At 41.7% G+C, this 21,405-nt stretch overlaps 1 protein-coding gene across 11 annotated transcripts in view; it reads left to right on the top strand.

Annotated features, from left to right (window-relative positions):
• ULK4 (unc-51 like kinase 4) overlaps positions 1-21,405 on the top strand; it is a 508,471-nt gene that overhangs the window by 269,513 nt on the left and 217,553 nt on the right. For all 11 annotated transcript variants that reach the window (XM_061396049.1, XM_061396042.1, XM_061396048.1 and 8 more), the window contains one exon: positions 11,447-11,552. In XM_061396049.1, coding sequence (XP_061252033.1) covers positions 11,447-11,552 — 106 coding nt within the window. The remainder of the gene's footprint in view (positions 1-11,446; positions 11,553-21,405) is intronic.

Here is a 21,405-nt window from a genome sequence, read left to right as displayed (position 1 = left end):
TTGTGTCATATTTTAGATTCTATAATTAAGTGATATATTTGTCTTTCTCTGACTTCTTCACTTAGTATGATGATCTCTGGTTGCATCCATGTTGCTGCAAATGACATGATTTCATTCTTTTCTATGGCTGAGTAGTATATGTACCACATCTTCCTCATCTGTTCCCTGGTTTGATTTTTCAAGTGATGAGGGCAAAATGAGGTAATGGGAAAGGAGGATGCGCTTCTGAGTGTAAGTCCAGGCTCTGTTCCTCTGTTCTTTTCTCAGGGCTTCTCTTTCTTTATGTTTAAAATCAAATGATTGACCTAGAAGATTCTCTAAGATTCTTCCAAAGTCTGGTAGTATGATTCTTGCTTTGTTCCAGGTTTGTCAGCTGGTGAATAATGGGGCAGCCAAGAAGCTCTTTTTTTTTTTTTTTTAAGCTCAGTTTTCTTTTTGCTTATTGCATTGTTCCTTTATGTGCCTCAAAACCGTAGGTTTAAATACGCTTCCAGTCAATTCCCACTAATTTCTTTTTCCTGTAGGACTTACTGGTACTACTTTGAGACAGGATCTATGAGTACCAACACATGGAAAACTCCCACAGTCAAGAGATCTATAGTTGAAAATTCTTTTGATAATTCTGTGTGCTGATCTTTTCATTCATTTTTGCCTTATGTAATATTTTCTTTCTTTCGAATGGGACACTTATTTGTATTGCTGAGCAGTTACCTTTAATGGAGGGTCCTATTAAAACTGTGTCAAGGTCTTTCAAAATTTCAGAGTGTACATTTTCCATGTGGATGCGAGTGTGAGAGATTCTTATGAATTTCATTTGAAGTCAAAAGATCTGAATGTTTCCCTTATTGCAAACATTATTCAAAAGTAAAAAGATACTGATTGAAAACATTTTGAGAGAGATCATTTTTTATCCTTGTATAGTTCTGTTTCACACCATTAAATAGCAAATTTTAGGTGCCCCATAAATATGTATTGATTGTTTGATTGAAGGCGGTTTCTAGTTGCTGACAAGTTCATTTCTCGAAGGAGCATCCCACAAGCCATATATCGCTTCCCCAGCTGTGTTCATCATATAAGCAACATGGAGCATTTCCGTAATTTACCAGAGGCCTCTGCATACCAGCCACCATACCTTGGCTCTGGAAACCTGACTAAAAGTCCCAATTCTGCCCCCAGAGGGCTCAGCGTTGATCCAGGAATGGATGAACAACAGTTAAGGGGTTGTGGCAGGTGTTGTGATGAAGGCAGGCACAGGATGGTGGTGGAAATGTCATGTGACACAAGAAAGGTGGCCTCCCCTGCCACCCCCAGCCACAGCAGACGACATCTGGCCTGAATTTTTAAGAATAAACCTGTTTGCCAAACCTTTATTATTGTTTTTTATTACCATTATTGTTGTTTTCATGTTGGACTGTGGCAGGGATGCTAGAAGAAGGCAGGAAGGGTTTTGTGTCTGGACGCACACTTGTGTTTTTTCTTTCTCATCCGTCCCCCTGCTGCCAGCCTGTAGTTAGCTCAGCGAGCATGTTGTGGGTCAGGAGGGGCCTGTCTGTCAACACTGCAGGCAGACACACACAAAGAGGACACGATCCATCCCTGGGGGCATGGTCCTGGCCGCTTGCCTTTGGCTCCATGGCCAGGGTTCTCCTGCCTGAACAGCATCGGCCCTGGCCCACTACATCTGCCTTGAGGCCTTGGGCCCTACTGGGAGCCCAGAGGACGGAATCTTCCTGCTGGAAGCCTAAATAACGTGAGAGGGCACGGCCGCAGAAACTAAGTGACGTGTTCACCTGCTGGAGGGGCGTCCGCAGCGCACTGCCAGGGGTGTTACACAGACCAGGACCCTCGAGTCACGTGGGCACACCGATTGACAGATGGCTCCAGTTGACCCAGACCCCCGTCTGCACCGGCTGGAACGCATTGCTAATAACAACTTGTATTTGCTGCTAGAGGGCCTCCACCATACCTGTCAGTCACATTTAAAATCCATCTGAAGCTCTTCTCTCTCATGTCCCTAACCAGAAAGATGGAGGGAGAGCCAACTAAAAGAAGGGAGTTAATTTTATGCCTCCAGACTCTTAGGCCGAGAGCACCATATGGTTTTGTCTACAGATGAAAGAAGACCCTTTCCAGGTCCCCTCCCCCGACCCCACCGAGTCTCCTCGGAGCCTGCTAAGTCCCACGAAACCCTGACCACAGGGCAGAGGAGCTGGGTGACTGCTTCACAGCTGGCAAAGCAGAGGCTCAGCACCAGCTCCCTCACACCCCAGACAGGCCCACTTTGGACCCCCAAATCCTGTCCTTTCTTCCCAGGAAATCCCATATATATATTTATGAGGGAAAATTCCATGGACAGAGGAGCCTGGCGCAGGCTACAGTTCATGGGGTCCCAAAGAGTCAGACACAACTGAGCTACTAACACTCACACATATTTATGAGGTACACGAGTGAGTTCATTTTAAATTACTCTGTGCCCAAGGCCTTAGATCTGCCTTGCTCTGTCATCTCCTGGTTCTTGTGGTTTTCTCCCACTCTCAGGCCTTGGGATCCCGCCGGGACTTTGAACAAACTGGAGTGTGGGAATCACTGGCCCTCCCTCCGTCCTGGACCTACTGTAACCTCCAGCGCACTCACTCCCCAGACCCCGCGGCCCCACATGTCAGCCCCGGGAGCGGAGACGAATCTCTGCCACTTTCGAAAGCAGCAGCTGTCAGCCGTCAGGACAGTGAGGCCAGGGATAGAGACACATTAAGAGATGGCAGTGGGGATGGAAAGCAGATTGAAGAGGGCTTGGGGAAAACCAGGGGGCTGCTGTGGCTGGTTGGATGTGGGAGACAAGAGTAGAGGCAGTCGTCTCTGGTGATTCGAAGATGCATGGCTGGGTAGCCGGGCAGATTGGAGGGTTCATTAAAATGGAAAACAGAAAAGAGGAAGAGTAAGGGCAAAGGAGCCGATCTCAGTTTAGATTCCATCGAGTTAGCACTGCTGGTGAAACAGCCTTGTGGAAAACTCAGTAATATGAAAGTGTCCTTCTCCCCACACGTGACTCAATGTTGTTTGGGTGCTCTGCAGGCCGCTTTTTCCAAAAAAAGTTTTTAAAATTTTTAATTGGAGGGCAATTACGTTACAAATATTGTGTTGGTTTCTGCCATCCCTCACCATGAATCAGCCACAGGTATACATATGTCCCCTCCCTCTTGAATCTCCCCCCACCCCACCCCTCCAGCTTGTCACAGAGCTCCGGGTTTCAGCTCCCTGAGTCATACAGCGAATTCCCTCTGGCTATCTGTGTTATATATGGTAGTGTATACGGTTCCATGATGCAGGCTCCTTTCTGCAGGCTCCAGATCTCTAGGAGTCTGGCCATGCAGGAGAAGGTATGAAAAGGATCGCGGGTTGATGCCACCCTGTGTCCTGTGGCGACACCTCTGTACCAAGTGCAAGTGCCTGCACAGTCCAGGGACAAGTGGTACAGCAACATAAGCCTGCCCCCCACCCCACCCTGAAATGTTATCTGAACATGTGCGCTGAACGGGGTATGCTGTGTGTTCATCTCAGAGAGATGGTGGATGTCGCGTCCATGTCATTTGCGTGTGCTTCTACTTCTCATTCTTTCAGTGGCTCCTTCCTAACCTCGCAGGATTGGTTCTTGTCTTCTGGTACGTTGTCTTTTGAGTTGCAGCCCACACCAAGGGCAGAAGAGAGTGACCATGGTTCACTGTTACTGTTGATCGTTAGAGGTATCTCCTACCTTGACTGTTGACACCCCAGCCCAACATTTTCATCTGAAGTCTTCCAGTGCCACTTCCACCTTCATATGTTGGAATGGAGTCTAATGCTGTGTTTACAAGTGAGAGCGCTTTGGGAAGGCTGATTGCTTTCCAGCGGCATTTCCTTGCTGTGCCCTTGGTGTTGCAGAGCTGTCCTCTTTAAGCACTGAAGCAATTAGTTTCAAGAAGGCTGATTCTTCAGGGTCCAGTGCTCTCCTGCCTTTCATTTGCTGAAGCTGTACATCTTAATGAAGTTGTTTCATCTATGTTGCCAAACACTAGAATTTTGCGGCTTCAATTCTAATTATCTCTACTGGCAAACGCTATGTTTTATTAGAACTCTCAAGTGCCCTGTTTATTAAATGTCCGTACACCATGGTGTTGGGCACACAAATTAGGTCAGCTCTCCTTACTGGGTTCTGGACCGAGGGGTTGACGATTTTCATCAAAATCCTCAAGTGCCATAGGATTGTCTTGGGTGTCTTTGTGGAAAGGCAGTGCAGGCTTCTCCTCCCGTGAGCACAGCTTCCATTCTTGCCCCTCAGCCAGTGCTGACGCTGCGTGTCTCAGTCCTGTGACTGTCGACTGTGGGGCCACTGTGTAACTTCATTCTTGGGTGTGGTTCACTCATTCTTTTCTGTCCTGTAGTTGCCAAATACCTACATCTTGCTTTCCGAGTTGCGTATCTCATGATAGGCTGTCCATATAAAGGGATCTTTTGAAGCCAGGAGGTCCCAGTGGTGGTAACACAGGGCTGGGCATATTGTAGCCGGAGAAGTTAGAGGGCAGTGTTAGAACAGCAGCTTCAAGTCAGTCTTTCTGTCCTCTTCCCGCCCCCTGCTCCAGAGTCCTTTACGTCCCTGGCCCTCATGTCATGTTGGTTAACCTGGGGTGGGCTGACGAGTGACCCTGAGGTCCTGCGCTCCGTCAGTGTTGTCACGAGGCAGCGTTGCTTGGTGATAAAAGGTCACCTTCCATCTCCTAGATTGAATCCCAGCCTCACAATCAAGAAGCTCGGTGATCTTTGGTGAGTGACACTTCACCTCCTTAACCTCAGAGCCCTTATCTATGAGAAGGGCTCACAGATAGCCACTTTGGAGTTTTGGTGAGGATTAAATGAGATGATACAGGTAGAGGGCTTGAGGTGCGGGCTATAGCATGTAGTCCCTTATCAGTATATTTTCACTTCTGTCTTGTCCATGCTTGGGCTTATGTGGCTGCTCTGCCGCCATCAGCACAGAAGCTGCTGGTGTCCCGGGCCCTGACCCTGTGCCGGAGGCCCTGTTGTGGGTCATTAAATGTTTCGCTCTCCTCACACTGCTCTTACTGCATGTGTTGGGGCATCAGTGGTGTGGACCCCTTGTTTTGCTAGTGAGTTATGGGACTCTTTTTAGGGAGAGGGGTTGTCTTAGAGGAACATCTAATGAAGACACAGCCTTTAATCAGCGTTATCCCTCCCCTCCATCTCTGGCCTGTGGTCTTTGACTCAAACTTGTGGTTTCTTTCCTCTTCACACTAATTTTCCAGGGTCCCCACATATTTATCCTGATGTCTTCTCCCTTCATATAATTCTCTACTCTGGCTTAGAAAGAAATACAATGTTTTTCATAGCGTAACTTATCCCCTGTGGGCTATGAATGTGGTTGTGAACTGTAGTAACAAATCTTATTAAAGTTGCTAAGAGAAGTGAAATAGCTCAACTTGATAGAAATTAATAGAAGTGTGCTTAGTTGACATTCACACCTTTTCATCTGCTCTTCTCATGTCTTGAGCATTGTTTTTTGGGGAAATTAAGTTCCAGGCCACAGCAGTTACTGTCTGATTTCCCCTAGAGAACCACATCGTTGCCTTGAGCAGGCACGGTCACTATGGTCTATGGTTTCTCTCTTTCAAACTGAGCAAGAAGCATTCTTGTAGGTACAAGAAGGAAGAAGTGAATATAGTTTTAACAAAGCCCCTGTTGTATATCGAACAAAGTTCACGGTCTGTGAATGGTTTAAAAATCAATAGCAAAGAAATTAAAACAAAGTGTTTTGAATAATGCCTGAAATGGAAAAGGAGCCACGTCTCCCAGTCTGGTTATGGGTCTTTGGTCTCTATTCTCTGCATCGGATATTGTGCCCTGAGCGTTTCCAGTGATAAGGTCAGTGGGGTCTCTTGGTGGGCAGAGTGCACCTTTGTGCCCTTCTGCAGATGCAGCCCTGTGGGGCTGGCAGAGCCCCTCCTTCTGCAGTGACTGCAAACTCCAGGCCGGGAGTCTCAGGACTTAATTGGCTGGGGTACGGTCCTGGGCTCTTAGTATCCAGGGGTAATGGAGGTTTGAAAAGTTGGCTTTTGTACTTAAAGAAAATGCCTTTATCAACAAGTGACTCTCACTTTTGAGCACCAGGAAAAACTGAAGCATTGACTTTACAAGGAGCCAAAAATACTTCCGAGAGCATAGAAAAGTCATGTATAGTCACAAAAATATGTTTATGAAAGGAACAGTGGATTTATCTCTAGTAAAACTGACCTACGTTTTCCAACAGACTGGCCTTTGAACAAGGACTGGTATAATTTTACCAAATGGAAACAAAAGAAAAGATTTATTACTGTCTTTATTCTTCACAAGAATAAGTTTCCTTTGTATCGTTAGCTACTTTATCATGAATAACTTGTCATGTCATCTTGGTGCTTATTAATCATCCTTTCCCTCCAACCAGTTGTAAGAATAATTAGATGAAATTGGTGGTAGCCCATTGCTTCCACATTAATATTCTTAAGCTGGTGTCAGTGAAACAGTCAAACATGAACATCCACTTTAATACTTGTGTTTCTAAAGAATAGAACTTTCCAGGCATTGATATTTGGAAAGCAGATCTTTTATAGATGATTAGGCTCAAGAAATAGAGTGACTACCATTGGTGGGATGTATATGTCTGTTGACTGCAGTTTAGAGCCCGATGCTGTGTTGATTTTTTTTTTAATTTATTTATTTTAATTGGAGGCTAATTACTTTACAATATTGTATTGGTTTTGCCATACATCAACATGAATCCACCATGGGAAGCAACCTAGATGTCCATCAGCAGATGAATGGATAAGAAAGATGTGGTACATATATACAATGGAATATTACTCAGCCATTAAAAAGAATACATTTGAATCAGTTCTAATGAGGTGGATGAAACTGGAGCCAATTATACAGAGTGAAGTAAGCCAGAAAGAAAAACACCAATACAGTATACTAACGCATATATATGGAATTTAGAAATATGGTAACGATAACCCTGTATGTGAGACAGCAAAAGAGACATAGATGTATAGAACAGTCTTTTGGATTCTGTGGGAGAGGGAGAGGGTGGGATGATTTGGGAGAATGGCACTGTAACATGTATAATATCATATAAGAAACAAATCGCCAGTCCAGGTTTGATGCAGGATACAGGATGCTTGGGGCTGGTGCACTGGGATGACCCAGAGGGATGGTATGGGGAGGGAAGTGGGAGGGGGTTCAGGATGGGGAACACGTGTTGATTTTTTTTGTGTGTGTGAACTTTTTGAAGCTGTGTGTTCATCAAGGGACTCCGAACAGCTCTGCTGAGTGTCCTCATTCTGAGGCCTGGGCTATTGGCGCATCTTCCCTCCAGACTGGTCACAAGGCAGAGGAAGGATAGGACAGTGAAGCCATCTCTAGCCTTTAAAACTTCTGCCCAAATGAGTTCAATTGGCCAAAGCCAGTCTTTGGGGCAATTCTAAGTATGAGTGGGCAGGAAAGGGCCATCCTCCTATATATCTAGGCGAGGGAAGTAGGAATTGTGTGCATTTGTAGTGACCAACTCGAAGTCACAAGTGTAGATTCTTGACAAATGGAAAGCTGGCTCCCTGAAAAGACCAGTAATATAGGCAAGGCTTTGGTGAGTCTGATCAAGAAGAGGGAGGAGATAGTGTAAAAGGTGATGTCAGTCAGCTCAGAGAATATAGGTGAAGATAGGAGAGAGAGTTCTGTATGATTCTGTTACAGTTTGTTTGAAAACTTGGGACAGTTTAGATGATTTTCTTAGAAAATGGACATAAATTTGGATCAGTATAGATGTAAGATGTTTTTGAAAAAAATATTTGAAGATTTACCAGTAAAATTACACTGATCCCAGTTGCTTTTATTAAATACTAGGGAGTTCTACCATCTCACCCAGAAGTAGATATTAGATGCACAATAAATGTGGAATAAAATGAAGGGACAAAGGGTATCATCAAACTGATACTAAATTCAGATGAGGATGTCACTCATAGGCCACTAACACTGGAGACACTGATGTCAATTCAATTCAGTCGCTCAGTTGTGTCCGACTTACTGTGACTCCATGGACTGCAGCACATCAGACTTCCCTGTCCATCACCAACTCCCAGAGCCTACTCAAACTCATGTCCATCGCGTCAGTGATGCCATCCAACCATCTCATCTCCTGACTTCAATCTTTCCCAGCATAAGGATCTTTTCCAATGAGTCGGTTCTTTGCATCATGTGGTCAAAGTACTAGAGTTTCAGCTTCAGCATCAGTCCTTCCAATGAATATTCAAGACTCATTTCCTTTAGGATGGACTGGTTTGATCTCCTTGCAGTCCAAGGGACTCTCAAGAGTCTTCTCCAACACCACAGTTTAAAAGCATCAATTCTTCAGTGCTCAGCTTTCTTTATGGTCCAACTCTCACATGCATACATGACTACTGGAAAAACCATAGCTTTGACTAAACAGACCTTTGTTGGTAAAGTAATGTCTCTGCTTTCTAATATACTGTCTAGATTGGTCATAGCTTTTCTTCCAAGGAGCAAGCGTCTTTTAATTTCATGGCTGCAGTCACCATCTGCAGTGATTTTGGAGCCCTCAAAAATAAAGTCTCTCACTGTTTCCATTGTTTCCTCATCCATTTGCCATGAAGTGTTGGGACTGGATGCCATGATCTTAGTTTTCTGAATGTTGAGTTTTAAGCCAACACGCTCCTCTTTCACTTTCATCAAGAGGCTCTTTAGTTCTTCTTCACTTTCTGCCATAAGGATGATATCACCTGTGTATCTGAGGTTATTGATGACCTGATGGTCAAAACTGAAATCAGATTGGTTATATTCTTTGCAGCCAAAGATGGAGAAGCTCTATACAGTCAGCAAAAGCAAGACCAAGAGCTGACTGTGGCTCAGATCATGAACGCTTTATTGTCAAATTCAGACTTAAATTGAAGAAAGTAGGGAAAACTACTAAATCAAATCCCTTACAATTATACAGTGGGAGTGACAAAGAGATTCAAGGGATTAGATCTGATAGATAGTGTGCCTCAAGAACTATGGACAGAGGTTTGTGGCATTGTACAGGAGGTAATGATCAAGACCATCCCCAAGAAAAAGAAATGCAAAAAGGCAAGATGGTTTGATGAGGCTTTACAAATAGCCAAGAAGAGAAGAGAAGTTAAAGGCAAAGGAGGAAAAGAAAGGTATACCCATTTGAATCCCAAATTCCAAAGAATAGCAAGGAGAGATAAGAATGCTTTCCTCAGCAATCAATGCAAAGAAATGAGGATAACAATAGAGTGGGAAAGACTAGAGATCTCAATAAAATTAAAGATACCAAGGGAACATTTCATGCAAATATGAGTACAATAAAGGACCAAAATGGTATGGACCTAACAGAAGCAGAAGATATTAAGAAGAAGTAGCAAGAATACACAGAGGAACTATACAGAAAAGATCTTCATGACCCAGATAATCACGGGGTGATCACTCACATAGAGCCAGACATCCTGGAATGCAAAGTCAACTGGGCTTTAGAAAGCATCACTACAAACAAAGCTAGTGAAGGTGGTGGAATTCCAGTTAAGCTATTTCAGATCCTAAAGATGATGCTGTGAAAGTGCTGTACTCAATATGCCAGCAAATTTGAAAAGCCCAGAAGTGGCCACAGGATTGGAAAAGGTCAGTTTTCATTCCAATCCCAAAGAAAGGCAATGCCAGAGAATATTCAAACTACCACACAATTGCACTCATGTCACACGCTAGCAAAGTAATGCTCAAAATTCTCCAAGCCAGACTTCAACAGTACATGAACCATGAACTTCCATGTATTCAAGCTGGATTCAAGAAAGGCAGAGAAACCAGAGATCAGCTTGCCAACATCTGCTAGATCATCAAAAAAGCAAGAGAGTTCCAGAAAAACATCTACTTCTGCTTTATTGACTATGCCAAAGCCTTTGACTGTGTGGATCATAACAAACCGTGGAAAATTCTGAAAGAGATGGGAATACCAGACCACCTGACCTCCCTCCTGAGAAATCTGTATGTAGGTCAAGAAGCTACAGTTAGAACTGGACATGGAACAACAGACTGGTTCCAGATCGGAAAAGGAATATGTCAAGGCTGTATATTGTCATCCTGCTTATTTAACTTATATGCATAGTACATCATACAGAATGCCACGCTGCATGAACATTGATGTGACTATTCTAAAACAAGCAAATAGAACCTGGCAGTATAATAAAAGTACAGTCCAGATGTCATCTTCTGAAGGAGGTGTCCCTTACTTGCTTTGTTTAAAGTTGTAACCTTCCCCTACAGCACCCCCAAACTGCTGTCCCCTGTTCTGTCTCCTCCTGCAGTGTGTTTCATCCTTTAACGTAGAATGTAATTATTGTCTTCCCCCACTGCTACATGTAAATTCCACAAGGGTGGGGCTGCTTTTCTGGAAAGTTTTTTAAAATTTTGGTCTGTTTTTTTCACTGGTATAAGCCAAGTGCCTAGAACAGTGGGCACTTTGTAAATAAAAGTTGTAAAAAAGACTTAATTCTCAGTGCAGCATGGGATCCTGGACTGGATCCTGGAACAGAAAAGGATGTTAGCAGAAAACGTGACATTTGAATAGTCTTTAGTTTTGTTATTAGCACCATACCAGTGGTACCTTAGTTTCGATCAACGTGCATTGGTTGGATTATGCTAACGGGAAATTGGGTGAAGGGTGTATGGAGACTCTGTATGCTGTCTTTACAACTCTGCTGTGACTCTAAAAGTATTTCAAAAGAAAATCTTTGGGATCCCTTAAAAAGTTAGAAAGAAGTTATCTTTTGTGTCTTCTCAATGAGAAATTGGACCAAAGTTACATCCTGCTATGAGCTATGAAGCGTTAGGGAAAGCGGAGTTCACTCTTTCAGGCCCCTGTATAGTTCAGTGCACTGAAGCAGTGCGGCAGTAAGTCATATTCAGCATCACCAGCAATGTGTAAGAGTGAGGAAGGAAAAAGCAGTCACGGTTGACTCTCAAAACTGCAGAAATGTTTCTGTAAGAAGTTTTTCTTTTGGATCTCAAAGTCACTTTCAGGTGTAGTTTCCTAAGTTCCACGTACTAGATCTCTAGTCAGAGAAGTTGCCCATCAGAAGCCCCGAGGGCAGAGTGGTTGTCCCTCAGCGCGTGGGCAGGGGACAGCATGCAACCATGCTGGTGCCCTGAGTGGTTCACGGTGCCTCCCAGCTCACCTGACTCATTGATGGGACCTTAACACAGAGAAATTTTGCCCCATCTGAGTGGAAAAAGATTATCACCCAACTTTGTGCAAAGAATGAAGGGAGGTCGGTCATGTGACCATTTGTCTGTTTTATGATGTAATGATGTTACTCTGTTTCTGTACAGTTATGATGAAAATGGTACTCTGTTGCAGGAACATCAGGAGAACATTCTGGGTAACACCATGCAAAGTGTGGTTGCATTGCTCAACAATCTGGTTGCCTGCAAAGATTCGAATATGAAGCTACTTTACGAACAAGGTAAATGCTTTTTAGAATTCATCTTTGATTATGTTGAATTTTGCCTATTTATAAGTTTCCTCATCTCACATAGTAGACAGTTAACAAGTACTACTTAGAGTTGATCAATCAAAATAGATGCTTAAAGGTCTACAAATAATGATAATATTACCAGCACAAATGGGAAGTCTGGTTGGATTGTGATAGTATCTCAGAGTTAATTCATTCTCGTTCATGGCACAAAATCAATAGGCACTCCACAGATGATAGATCAAGAAATGGAAATGTAAGCATCCTATGTAGACTTTGCTACCAATCAAAATATAAACATATATGGTCAAAATTAACTTGGAAGATGAGACTGGATGAGTTGAGGGTGGCTTTACTTTACATCTTATGCATATCTATAATACTGAAATGAAAAACTTTTAAAAGTTTTTAAAGAGCTCAATTGAGTTCATTTTTTTTGTTTGTTTGTTTTAGGTTTTGAAACCAAATTGGGAGGGCAGTACAGAAATTTCCCATATAACCCTGACCCCACACATGCAGAGCACACCCCATTATCAATATGACTCATCAAAGTGGTATTTTTTTTTTGCCAAAGATAAATGTACACTAATATCATAATCACCCAGAGTTCATAGTTTAGATTCAGGCTCACTCTTGATATTGTACTGTCTCTGTGTTTGGACAAATGTATAATGACATTTGGGGCTTCCCCAGTGACTCAATACTAAGGTACTCATCTGCAGTGCAGGGGCGCAGGAGACACAGGTTCAGTCCCTTGGTCAGGAACATCTCCTGGAGGGGGCAGAGCAACCCACTCTAGTATTCTTGCCGGGAAAACCCCATGGACACAGGAGCCTAGCAGGCTACTGTCCATGGGGTCGCAAAGAATCAGATGCAGCTGAAGTGCCTGAGCATGCATGCCTAATGACATATGTCCATCGTTATTATATTGTACAGCATATTTTCATTGCCTTAACAGTCCTCTATGCTCTACCTGTTCATCCCCACTGCCTTCTACAACCACTGATCTTTTCACTGTCTACATAGTTTTGCCCCTTCCAGAACGTCATAAAGGTAGAATCATACAGTATGTCACCTTTTCAGATTGGCTTCTTTCACTTAGTAATATTTATTTAAGGTTCTTCCATGTGTTTTCATGGTTTGATGGCTCGTTTCATTTTTGTACTGAATAAAATTCTCTATTGTCTGGAAGTACTGCAGCTTTGTTAATCCATTTACCTAATGAAGGACATCTTGGTTGCTCCCAGATTTTGGCAATTATGAATAAAGCTGCTATAAATATATGTATTATGATTTTTGTGTGGACATAAATTGTGAACTCCTTTAGGTAAATACCAAAGAGTGCACTTGCTAACAGTATGCTAACTGTTTCATTTTTTAAGGGATGCCAAACCATCTTCCAGTGTGGCTGTACCGCTGTGCATTCCCAACGTGAATGAGAGTTTCTGTTCCTCAGAACCCTTGCCAGCACTGGGTGTAGTCAGTGTTCTGGATTCTGATTGTTCTGTTAAATGTGTCATGGTAGCTCCTTGTTTTAATGTCCCTTTCCCTGATGGTATATACAATATGAAGCATTTTCTTATATTCTTGTTTCCCATTTGTGTATCTTCTCTCGTGGAGGTCTCTGCTAAGATCTTTAACTTAATTTTTAATTGGATTATTTTTTCTTCTTGCTCTTGGGTTTCAAGGGTTCTTTGCATATATTGGATAAAATTCTTTATCAGATGTGTCTTTTTCAAGTCTTTTCTCCCAATCTGTGGCTTGTGTTTTAATTCTTTTGGAAAGCCACAGTTTTAATTTTAGTTAAGTCCAGTTTGTGAATTTTTTTTTTATGAATCATGTCCATGGTGTTATTATCTCAAAAGTCTTCACCATACCCAATGTCATCTAGGTTTTCTCCTGCATTATCCTCTAAGAGTTTTGTAGTTCTGAATTTTTACAATTAGGCCGGTGATCCATTGTGAATTAATTTTTGTGAATGGTATAAGGTAGATTTTTTTTTTTTTTGGTATGTTGCTGTTCCAGCACTGTTGGGGAGACTGTCTTTGCTTCATTGTGTTGCCTTTGCTCTTTTGTCAAAGGTCATTTAACTGTATTTATCCAAGGCTGTTACTGGGCTCTCTCTTCTCTTCCATTGACCTGTTTGCTTTATACTTTCACCAGTACCCACTGTCTTGAAGACTGTAGCTTTAAGGTGAGTCTTAAAGTCAGGTGGCATCAGACCTTCACCTTTGTTCTTCTCCTGCATGTAAACTTTAGAATCAGCTTGTTGATACTCATAAAATAACTTGCTTGGACTTTGATTGGGATTGGACACAGCAATGGCACCCCACTCCAGTACTCCTGCCTGGAAAATCCCATGGACGGAGGAGCCTGGTAGGCTGCAGTCCATGGGGTCGCTAAGAGTCGGACACGACTAAGCGACTTCACTTTCACTTTTCACTTTCATGCATTGGAGAAGGAAATGGCAAGCCACTCCAGGAGGTTCACCCCTGGAGAATCCCAGGGACGGGGGAGCCTGGTGGGCTGCTGTCTATGGGGTCGCACAGAGTTGGACATGACTGAAGCGACTTAGCGGCATTCAATCTATAGGTCAAGTTGGTAATATTTTTACATCTTAAACACAGTGTTTACTACTTTTGTATAATTAAAAGGTCTCATTTGAATGTTCATGAAAATAAAATTTGAATAGGATCAGTGAATAAAAAAATGCAAGATCAGTGGATAGAATCTTTAAGGATCAGTGAATAAAAAAAAAAATCCAAAGATCAGTGGATAAAATCTTTAAGTCACAGTTCTGATTTCCCCCCCCCCAACATTTAGAGTTGTGTTTCTATTGGTCACTATACCTAAATGTTGGAAATGTTTTTTTTCTACCTTAAGAGGAATGTGCATTTTCAACGATAATGAATATTGCCAAGAGTTGAGGGATTTTAGTACATTGAAACATTTATCCTTTTATATAGCAGCATCCTATTCTGTTTTATGGGTTCAGTTCAGTCGCTCAGTTGTGTCTGACTCTTTGTGACACCTTGAACTGCAGTGTGCCAGGCCTCCCTGTCCATTAGCAACTCCTGGAGTTTACTCAAACTCATGTCCATTGAGTCGGTGATGCCATCCAGCCACCTCATCCTCTGTCGTCCCCTTCTCCTTCCGCCTTCAATCTTTCCCAGCACAAGGTCTTTTCCATTGAGTCAGTTCTTCGCATCAGGTGGCCGAAGTATTGGAGTTTCAGCTTCAGCATCAGTCCTTCCAATGAACACTCAGAACTGATCTCCTTTAGGATGGACTGGTTGGATCTCCTTGCAGTCCAAGGGACTCTCAAGAGTCTTCTCCAACACCACAGTTCAAAAGCATCAATTCTTCGGTGCTCAGCTTTCTTTATAGTTCAACTCTCATATCCATACATGACTACTGGAAAAACCATAGCCTTGACTAGACGGATCTTTGTTGACAAAGTAATGTCTCTGCTTTTTAATACACTGTTTAGGTTGGTCATAACTTTGCTTCCAAGGAGTAAGTGTCTTTTAATTTCATGGCTGCAGTCACCATCTGCAGTGATTTTGGAGCCCAGAAAAATAAAGGCAGCCACTGTTTCCACTGTTTCTAAACCAGTAATCTAATGGATATGAGTAATTTCCAATCTTTTGCTTTTGCAGACAGTTCTGCAATGAATAACCTTAAGCACACATACCTTCGCATGGGAGCAGGACTATCTACAGAGTAAATTCCTGGGGTTAGAATAACTAGATCAAGGGGTATCTGCTGCTGCTAAGTCACTTCAGCTGTGTCTGACTCTGTGCAACCCCATAGACAACCGCCCATCAGGTGCCCCCGTTCCCAGGATTCTCCAGGCAAGAACACTGGAGTGGGTTGCCATTTCCTTCTCAAAGGGTATATGCGTTTGTAATTTCCATGGGTAGTGACAGGTTGTTGTAAGCAGCCTGACAGTGTATACTTCCATCAGGGCACATGAGATTACTTGTTTCTAGATCTAAGAGCATATTATGTTTTCCCATTTGTTTGACTTACTTTCTTTATAGTTTTCTTTATTTAGGCCATATGTATTTCTTCCTGTTTATCTCTCCCCAGGTATTTTATCCTTTTTTACTTGCTATCGGAAATAAGGAATTTTCTACCAGTATAGTTCTCAATTATTTTTTTAAGTATGTGTTTGAAAGTTTTTTTTATTTCTGTTTATTAACTTTGTCCCTAGGTTTATTCTCTTATTACTTTCCATAGTGATGGCTTAGATGATTCTCTTTATTTTCTGGTTATGTAATAATAACGAATGCAAATAGAAACAGTCTTTAATTTTTATAGTTCTACTTTTTCTCTCTAGTCCAATTGCAAGATTCAATGAGAATGATATAGAGGATATCTTGGTATTGCCTCAGAATCTTTTTTTCTGGTTAAGGAAGTGTTTACATTTTATCTTTTGCAATCAAGAACTAATAATAATAAATAAATAATGATGACTTTTGACCCCTCTGGAAATGATCAACTGATTTTTCCTTGGATCTATTCATGTCATGGATTATATTTAATAGAGTATCTAATATGCAACCACCCTAGTGTTTGGATCAGTAAGCAAAGTTAATTGTGATATAATATTCTTTAATTATGCTGCTTCAGGTTTTTGTTAATCTTTTATTCAGGATTTTCCATTGCTGTTCATAAGTGTGATTGATCTATAGTTTTGTTTCTTGTTTCTTTCTTTTTTGCTGGATTTTGGTGTTATTGCTATATTGCTTCTTTTTGTAAGGAAGTTTTCTTTCTTCCTTGGGCTTTGGTACAGTTTAGATATCTTAGATACTATCTTTTAAAAGTTTGATAGAATTCCCTTGTGAAGCCATATGGCTGGTTCTCTTTCCTGAAGGTATGGTAGCTGTGATAGCTCTTTGACACCATTCTCTATTTCTACAGTGATAATAAATCTTTTTTCATTTCCCATCTTTTATAGAGTCAGTTATAGGATATTATATTTTCCTAGAAGGTCTTCATTTCACACACACTTTCAAATCTATAGACTTGGACAGAATAGCTTCTCATAATTCTTTTATTTTCTTAGGTTTCAGAAGTTAACTTCCTGCTTCCATTTTTCATATATATTTTATATGTGTATTTAAATATATATATATTTACATATACATATATATATTATATATAATACATATACTCCAAAAAATATATTATGTATGTATTTGCACTTTTGTAATTTTATTGATTAGTTAAGATAATGGTTTTAACTATTGTGTGTGCATTTGTGTACATATAAAAATGTGCATATAATTTTTAGGCCAGTTTGGAAATTTGCATATTAGTCCTAGTTGAAAAAAATTTTTTTTCTTTTATCTACTGATTCATTCCTTGTGAATGAAGTTGTTTTTTCATTCTTTTTCTGTCTTTTTGAATAAAATGCTTAACTCATTTATCTCCTTTTTGCTTAATCACTAAAATATTTAAAGCTATGAATCTTCTTTCAGTATTGGATTCTGCTCTGTAGTGCATCCATCCTTTTTGTTTTCTACATATATTTCAGTTTTGGTTTATGTTCCTTCATTGAGCCAATAATTGTTTAACAGTGAGGGCATATTTGTTTTATTAATTTTGTTCTTTCTAGTTTTATTGCATTATGGTCAGCAAGTTTCAGCAGTACTATTTTGTCTTTTTAGAATTTATTAAGGTTTTCTTGTAGCTAATATGTGGTCAGTTTTCATGATTTAATAGGTATACTTGGGAGAGTGCATATAGGATTTCTGTCTTGACAGTAACTGATACTAACATGGCCTCCCATCCAAACAACAGGAAAATTCAACAAAACGTGTGTTGTTTTCAGTCATTGGAAAAATAGGCAACATTGGGTTCTGAGCCTTGAGAAGGGAAACACGAGGTGAACCTCATAACACTCTTTGTTTTTGTTCTCTTTGTTTTTTGTCTGTTTATGGAAGCAAGGTCCAAGAAGAATACCAAGGTCTTGCCCAGTTAGGGAGAAAGAGTTCAGTGTTCAGGGATGAGAACCAGTGAAGGTTCACAAGGCAGAGTATAAGAGAAAGATGCAGAGAGGGCTCGGGCCCAGAAGTCTACATGGAGGTTTCACACAGGTCCTTTGTGAGGGCTGGACTGCAGTAGACATGCGTAGAACAGGATTCTGTTAGGCCTACAAAGAGGACAGAGCCGATGCCATAAGGTTGAGAGCTGGATTGATATAGCAGAGATTATGCTCATGGGGGATGTAAGAATAGCTACTGGGTGGTACCTTACTGTGGACCTAAGTAAAGTTACATCAGCCTGAAACCAGATGCTAGTCTAGACCTTCCATAGCATTTCAACTATGTCCTGTGCATGCTGTGCTAAGTCACCTCAGTTGTGTCCAGATCTTTGCAACCCCATGAACTGTGGTCTGCCATACTCCTCTGTCTATGGGATTTTTTTCAGGAGTGGGTTGCCATTTCCTGCTCCAGGGGATCTTCCTGACCCAGAGATTGAACCCATGTCTCTTATGTCTCCTGCATTGGCAGGCAGGTTCTTTGCCACTAGCACCACCTGGGAAGCTCTGGACTAATTCCTTGGGCTGTGAATTAAAAACTATAGACCTTTCCTACCAAAGAATAAGACTAAGCCCTTCAAGGTCAAAAGATTCACGAGGAAGTTTACTGCATGCTAGAACAAAATCATCAGGAGCCCAGGTGGTCTCAAGAAAGGTGGTTAGGCTGCAAGTGTGGTGGGGCGAGGAAGCAGATAAGTGTGGGATTCCAGGGGTACACTGAGGCTGGGATCACTTTGCTGGCCCTTACTAGTGGTTAGTGGGAAGGAGAGGCGTGTGACTGTGAACGTCTGTTTCCATTCTCCAGAGATACACCAGGTCTGTCTTTTCATTATACTCTGTTGCTCTACAGACTTCTTGGCTACTCAGTGTGTGGCTGCTTTTTCAAAGCTGGGTAAGAGATCTGTTGAGTGTTTGCAAGCCCAGAGTGTGTTAAGATTCAGTGGGGTGTGGCCACATGAGGAGTCACTAATGATCTGTCACTGTATGGGCTTGAATGTTTGTGGTTGGTTTGAATAAAGTCTTCTTGTTAGTTTTTATTTTGGATCAATTCTGGCTCAGTCATCGATGTATATATTCATTACATTTCATACAGAATTAAATTCCCTATTCCAAACATTACAGTTACTTGTAACATTAATACTTCGAAAATCATCCTGTTATAAGTGAGCTGTAGTGCAGATGAAGTGGAAATGATTATTCCTGCCTTTAAGTGCTTCAGTATGGTGCTGTGTTAGGCGAGCGTCTGACTGGATTTCATTGTCGGACGACATACTAACAGTTAGTGGAGGGATGAATTCTAAATCGTACGTTTTCCTGCCTCACCTTTTAGTATCTCTGCAATAAGTACATCAACACTGCTATCCCGATGGCAGTCCCAGTGTAGTTTCTGCTGCTGGCATGTGTGTGTTGAGCCTTGTGGAATGAGTATGAGTGTCCTGTAAATGAACCCAGACACCTCGGAAGTGATGTGTCATAGTACTGTCCTACATCTATGTTCTGATGGAGCAAAACTTAAACAGTACTGATGTTGGACAATTCCAGGTTGACAAATAAGAGGAGTCAGTCTCCAAATGGGAAGAACTTTTAAGAAAAACTCAACCAATTAAATGTACTTAGACATCCCTTTTTGTGTGTCATAAAGGCAATGTATGAGAAAGTCCATATCACAGTATGTCTCAGAGCACTCGCATTGAGTGCAAGACGCAGTTCTAAGTGATAACGTGTGTGCCATGTAAGTGGCACCATTTTTTCTTTGTTAGTGGTACGTAAAATGATGTGGTTCCGTATGATCTCTGGCATCTTAGACTCCATGAGGTGTGGCGGGCAGTACAGGTGAGAACCCCAGCACAGCATCTGCGCACCCCACAGCACACAGACTCTGAGAGGCAGGGTCATCAACACATCACCAGTGTGCAGCTGCGTTGTATCATCCAGGTTTTTTGCTTTAACATTTTCATTTTTAAATGAAGTGTTTAGGGAAATAATTAAAAAACAAAGTAAGACCTTTTGTTTATATTTGAAAAAATGTTACTGTTATTAACATTGAAAATTGGATGCCGGCTCATTCCTGTGCAATGACCTTTTGATAATGGATATTAATTCCAGCTTCAGTCTTACTAGCAGAGCTGTCAGCATAATGGATTTACATGACACACTGCAGCAGCCAAAAAACTGTAGCACCTCCAAAGGACCGTGGAGGGAAATTACGTTTGTCCTCATGGGTTCATGGTGTGTCAGAAATCAAAACACTCATTTCTTGCTAGGTATATTATAAAACTGCCTAAGTTGGTGTTTCCTCAAGAGACCAGAAAATTACTGTGAGAGTTGTTTGGGCTTTGACAGTGTGCTTAATAGCTCTCTTCGATTCTTTTACGTTTAAGGATAATATTCAGAATGATGTTAAAGAGGTGAAGTTGGCAAACTTCTTGTGTAAAGGACCAGATAGTAAATATTTTAGGCTTGTAAGGCCACGTGATCTTTGCCACTACTGCTCAATACTGGCAGTGTAGCAGGCAGCAGGACAGAGAATCCAGATGTCAGTGGTTATGGCCCTGTGTCCATAAGTTTTCTTTACAAAATTAGGTGGCCAACCCCCTGGCCATGGTTTTCCAGCCCCTCTTGTACAGTACCTAACTCAAATTCTCCCAAAACTGCTCTCAAATCTTCACATCAACATATTTGTAAAATTTAGTTGTTAAATTATGATTCAACTCAAGAAAAACTGAAAATTAAATTTAAATGAATATATTCAGAAGAGATTACTGCCTTCATAGTAGCGTGAAGATGCATGAAGAAAAAATGGAATATTTGCCCTAAGGGCTTAATCTAAAAATCATAATAAATACATACATCTTACTTAATTCTGCTCCTATAAGCACAAAAATTGCCATAGAGAATAAATACATAAAGGGATGAGCATGACTGTGTCTCTAAGATTTTATTTACAAAACAGATGATTTCCCACTCTTATCTAGTTCATTCAGTCTGTCAACAAATATTTATATACCAGGCCTTGTCCTTGGTGTGAGGAATGAACAATGAACAAAATGAACAAAACCAGCAAGATTTCTGCCTGCATGGTGCTTCCATTCTGATGGAAAAAAATAAACCACAAACAAAACAATGAACAAGAAAGTTTATGTTAGATAATGTTAAATGTCACATGATGATAAACACTAATTTTAAAGAAATAAGAAAAAGGGGGCTGGAGGTGTCTGCATGGAGGTGGGGTTGAAATCCTACCCTGGGGAGCCAAGTAAGGCATCACTGTGAAGGTGATGGTTAAGTAAAAGCTGGAAGGAAGTGAGGAAGCAGCCGTGCAGATACCTGGGTGAAGGTGGGTGGAGAGAACAGTAGGTGTGAATCCAGGGTGGGAGCCTGCCTGGTGGGAGAGGAGCAGCAGGGAGGCCAGTGCAGCCGCAGCAGAGGAGACACTGAGCGAGGAGAGAGGAAAAACCAGTAGAGCTGGCTGTGCGTTCGGGGAGCACAGGGTCAGTGTTGTCCAGAGCGATTTGGAAACATGGCCAGACTGCAGTTCAGTTTGAACCGAAGATGAGGAGACTGGTTGGTAATTACTGACTACCTACTTACTCTGGGTCAGGAAGATGCCCCGGAGGAGGGCATGGCAACCCACTCCAGTATTCTTGTCTGGAGAATTCCATGGGCCGAGGAGCCAGGCGGGCTGCAGCCTATCGGGTCTCAAGAGTTGGACACGACTGAGTGACTAACACTTTCACTTTTTCATCACATGTTTGAACTTTTCTTATTTCTCACTACCTTGGTATCACTAAAACT

Source organism: Bos javanicus, chromosome 22, assembly GCF_032452875.1.
Source record: "Bos javanicus breed banteng chromosome 22, ARS-OSU_banteng_1.0, whole genome shotgun sequence".
NCBI lineage: Eukaryota > Metazoa > Chordata > Mammalia > Artiodactyla > Bovidae > Bos > Bos javanicus.
This window is presented reverse-complemented; position numbering and strand designations above follow the sequence as displayed.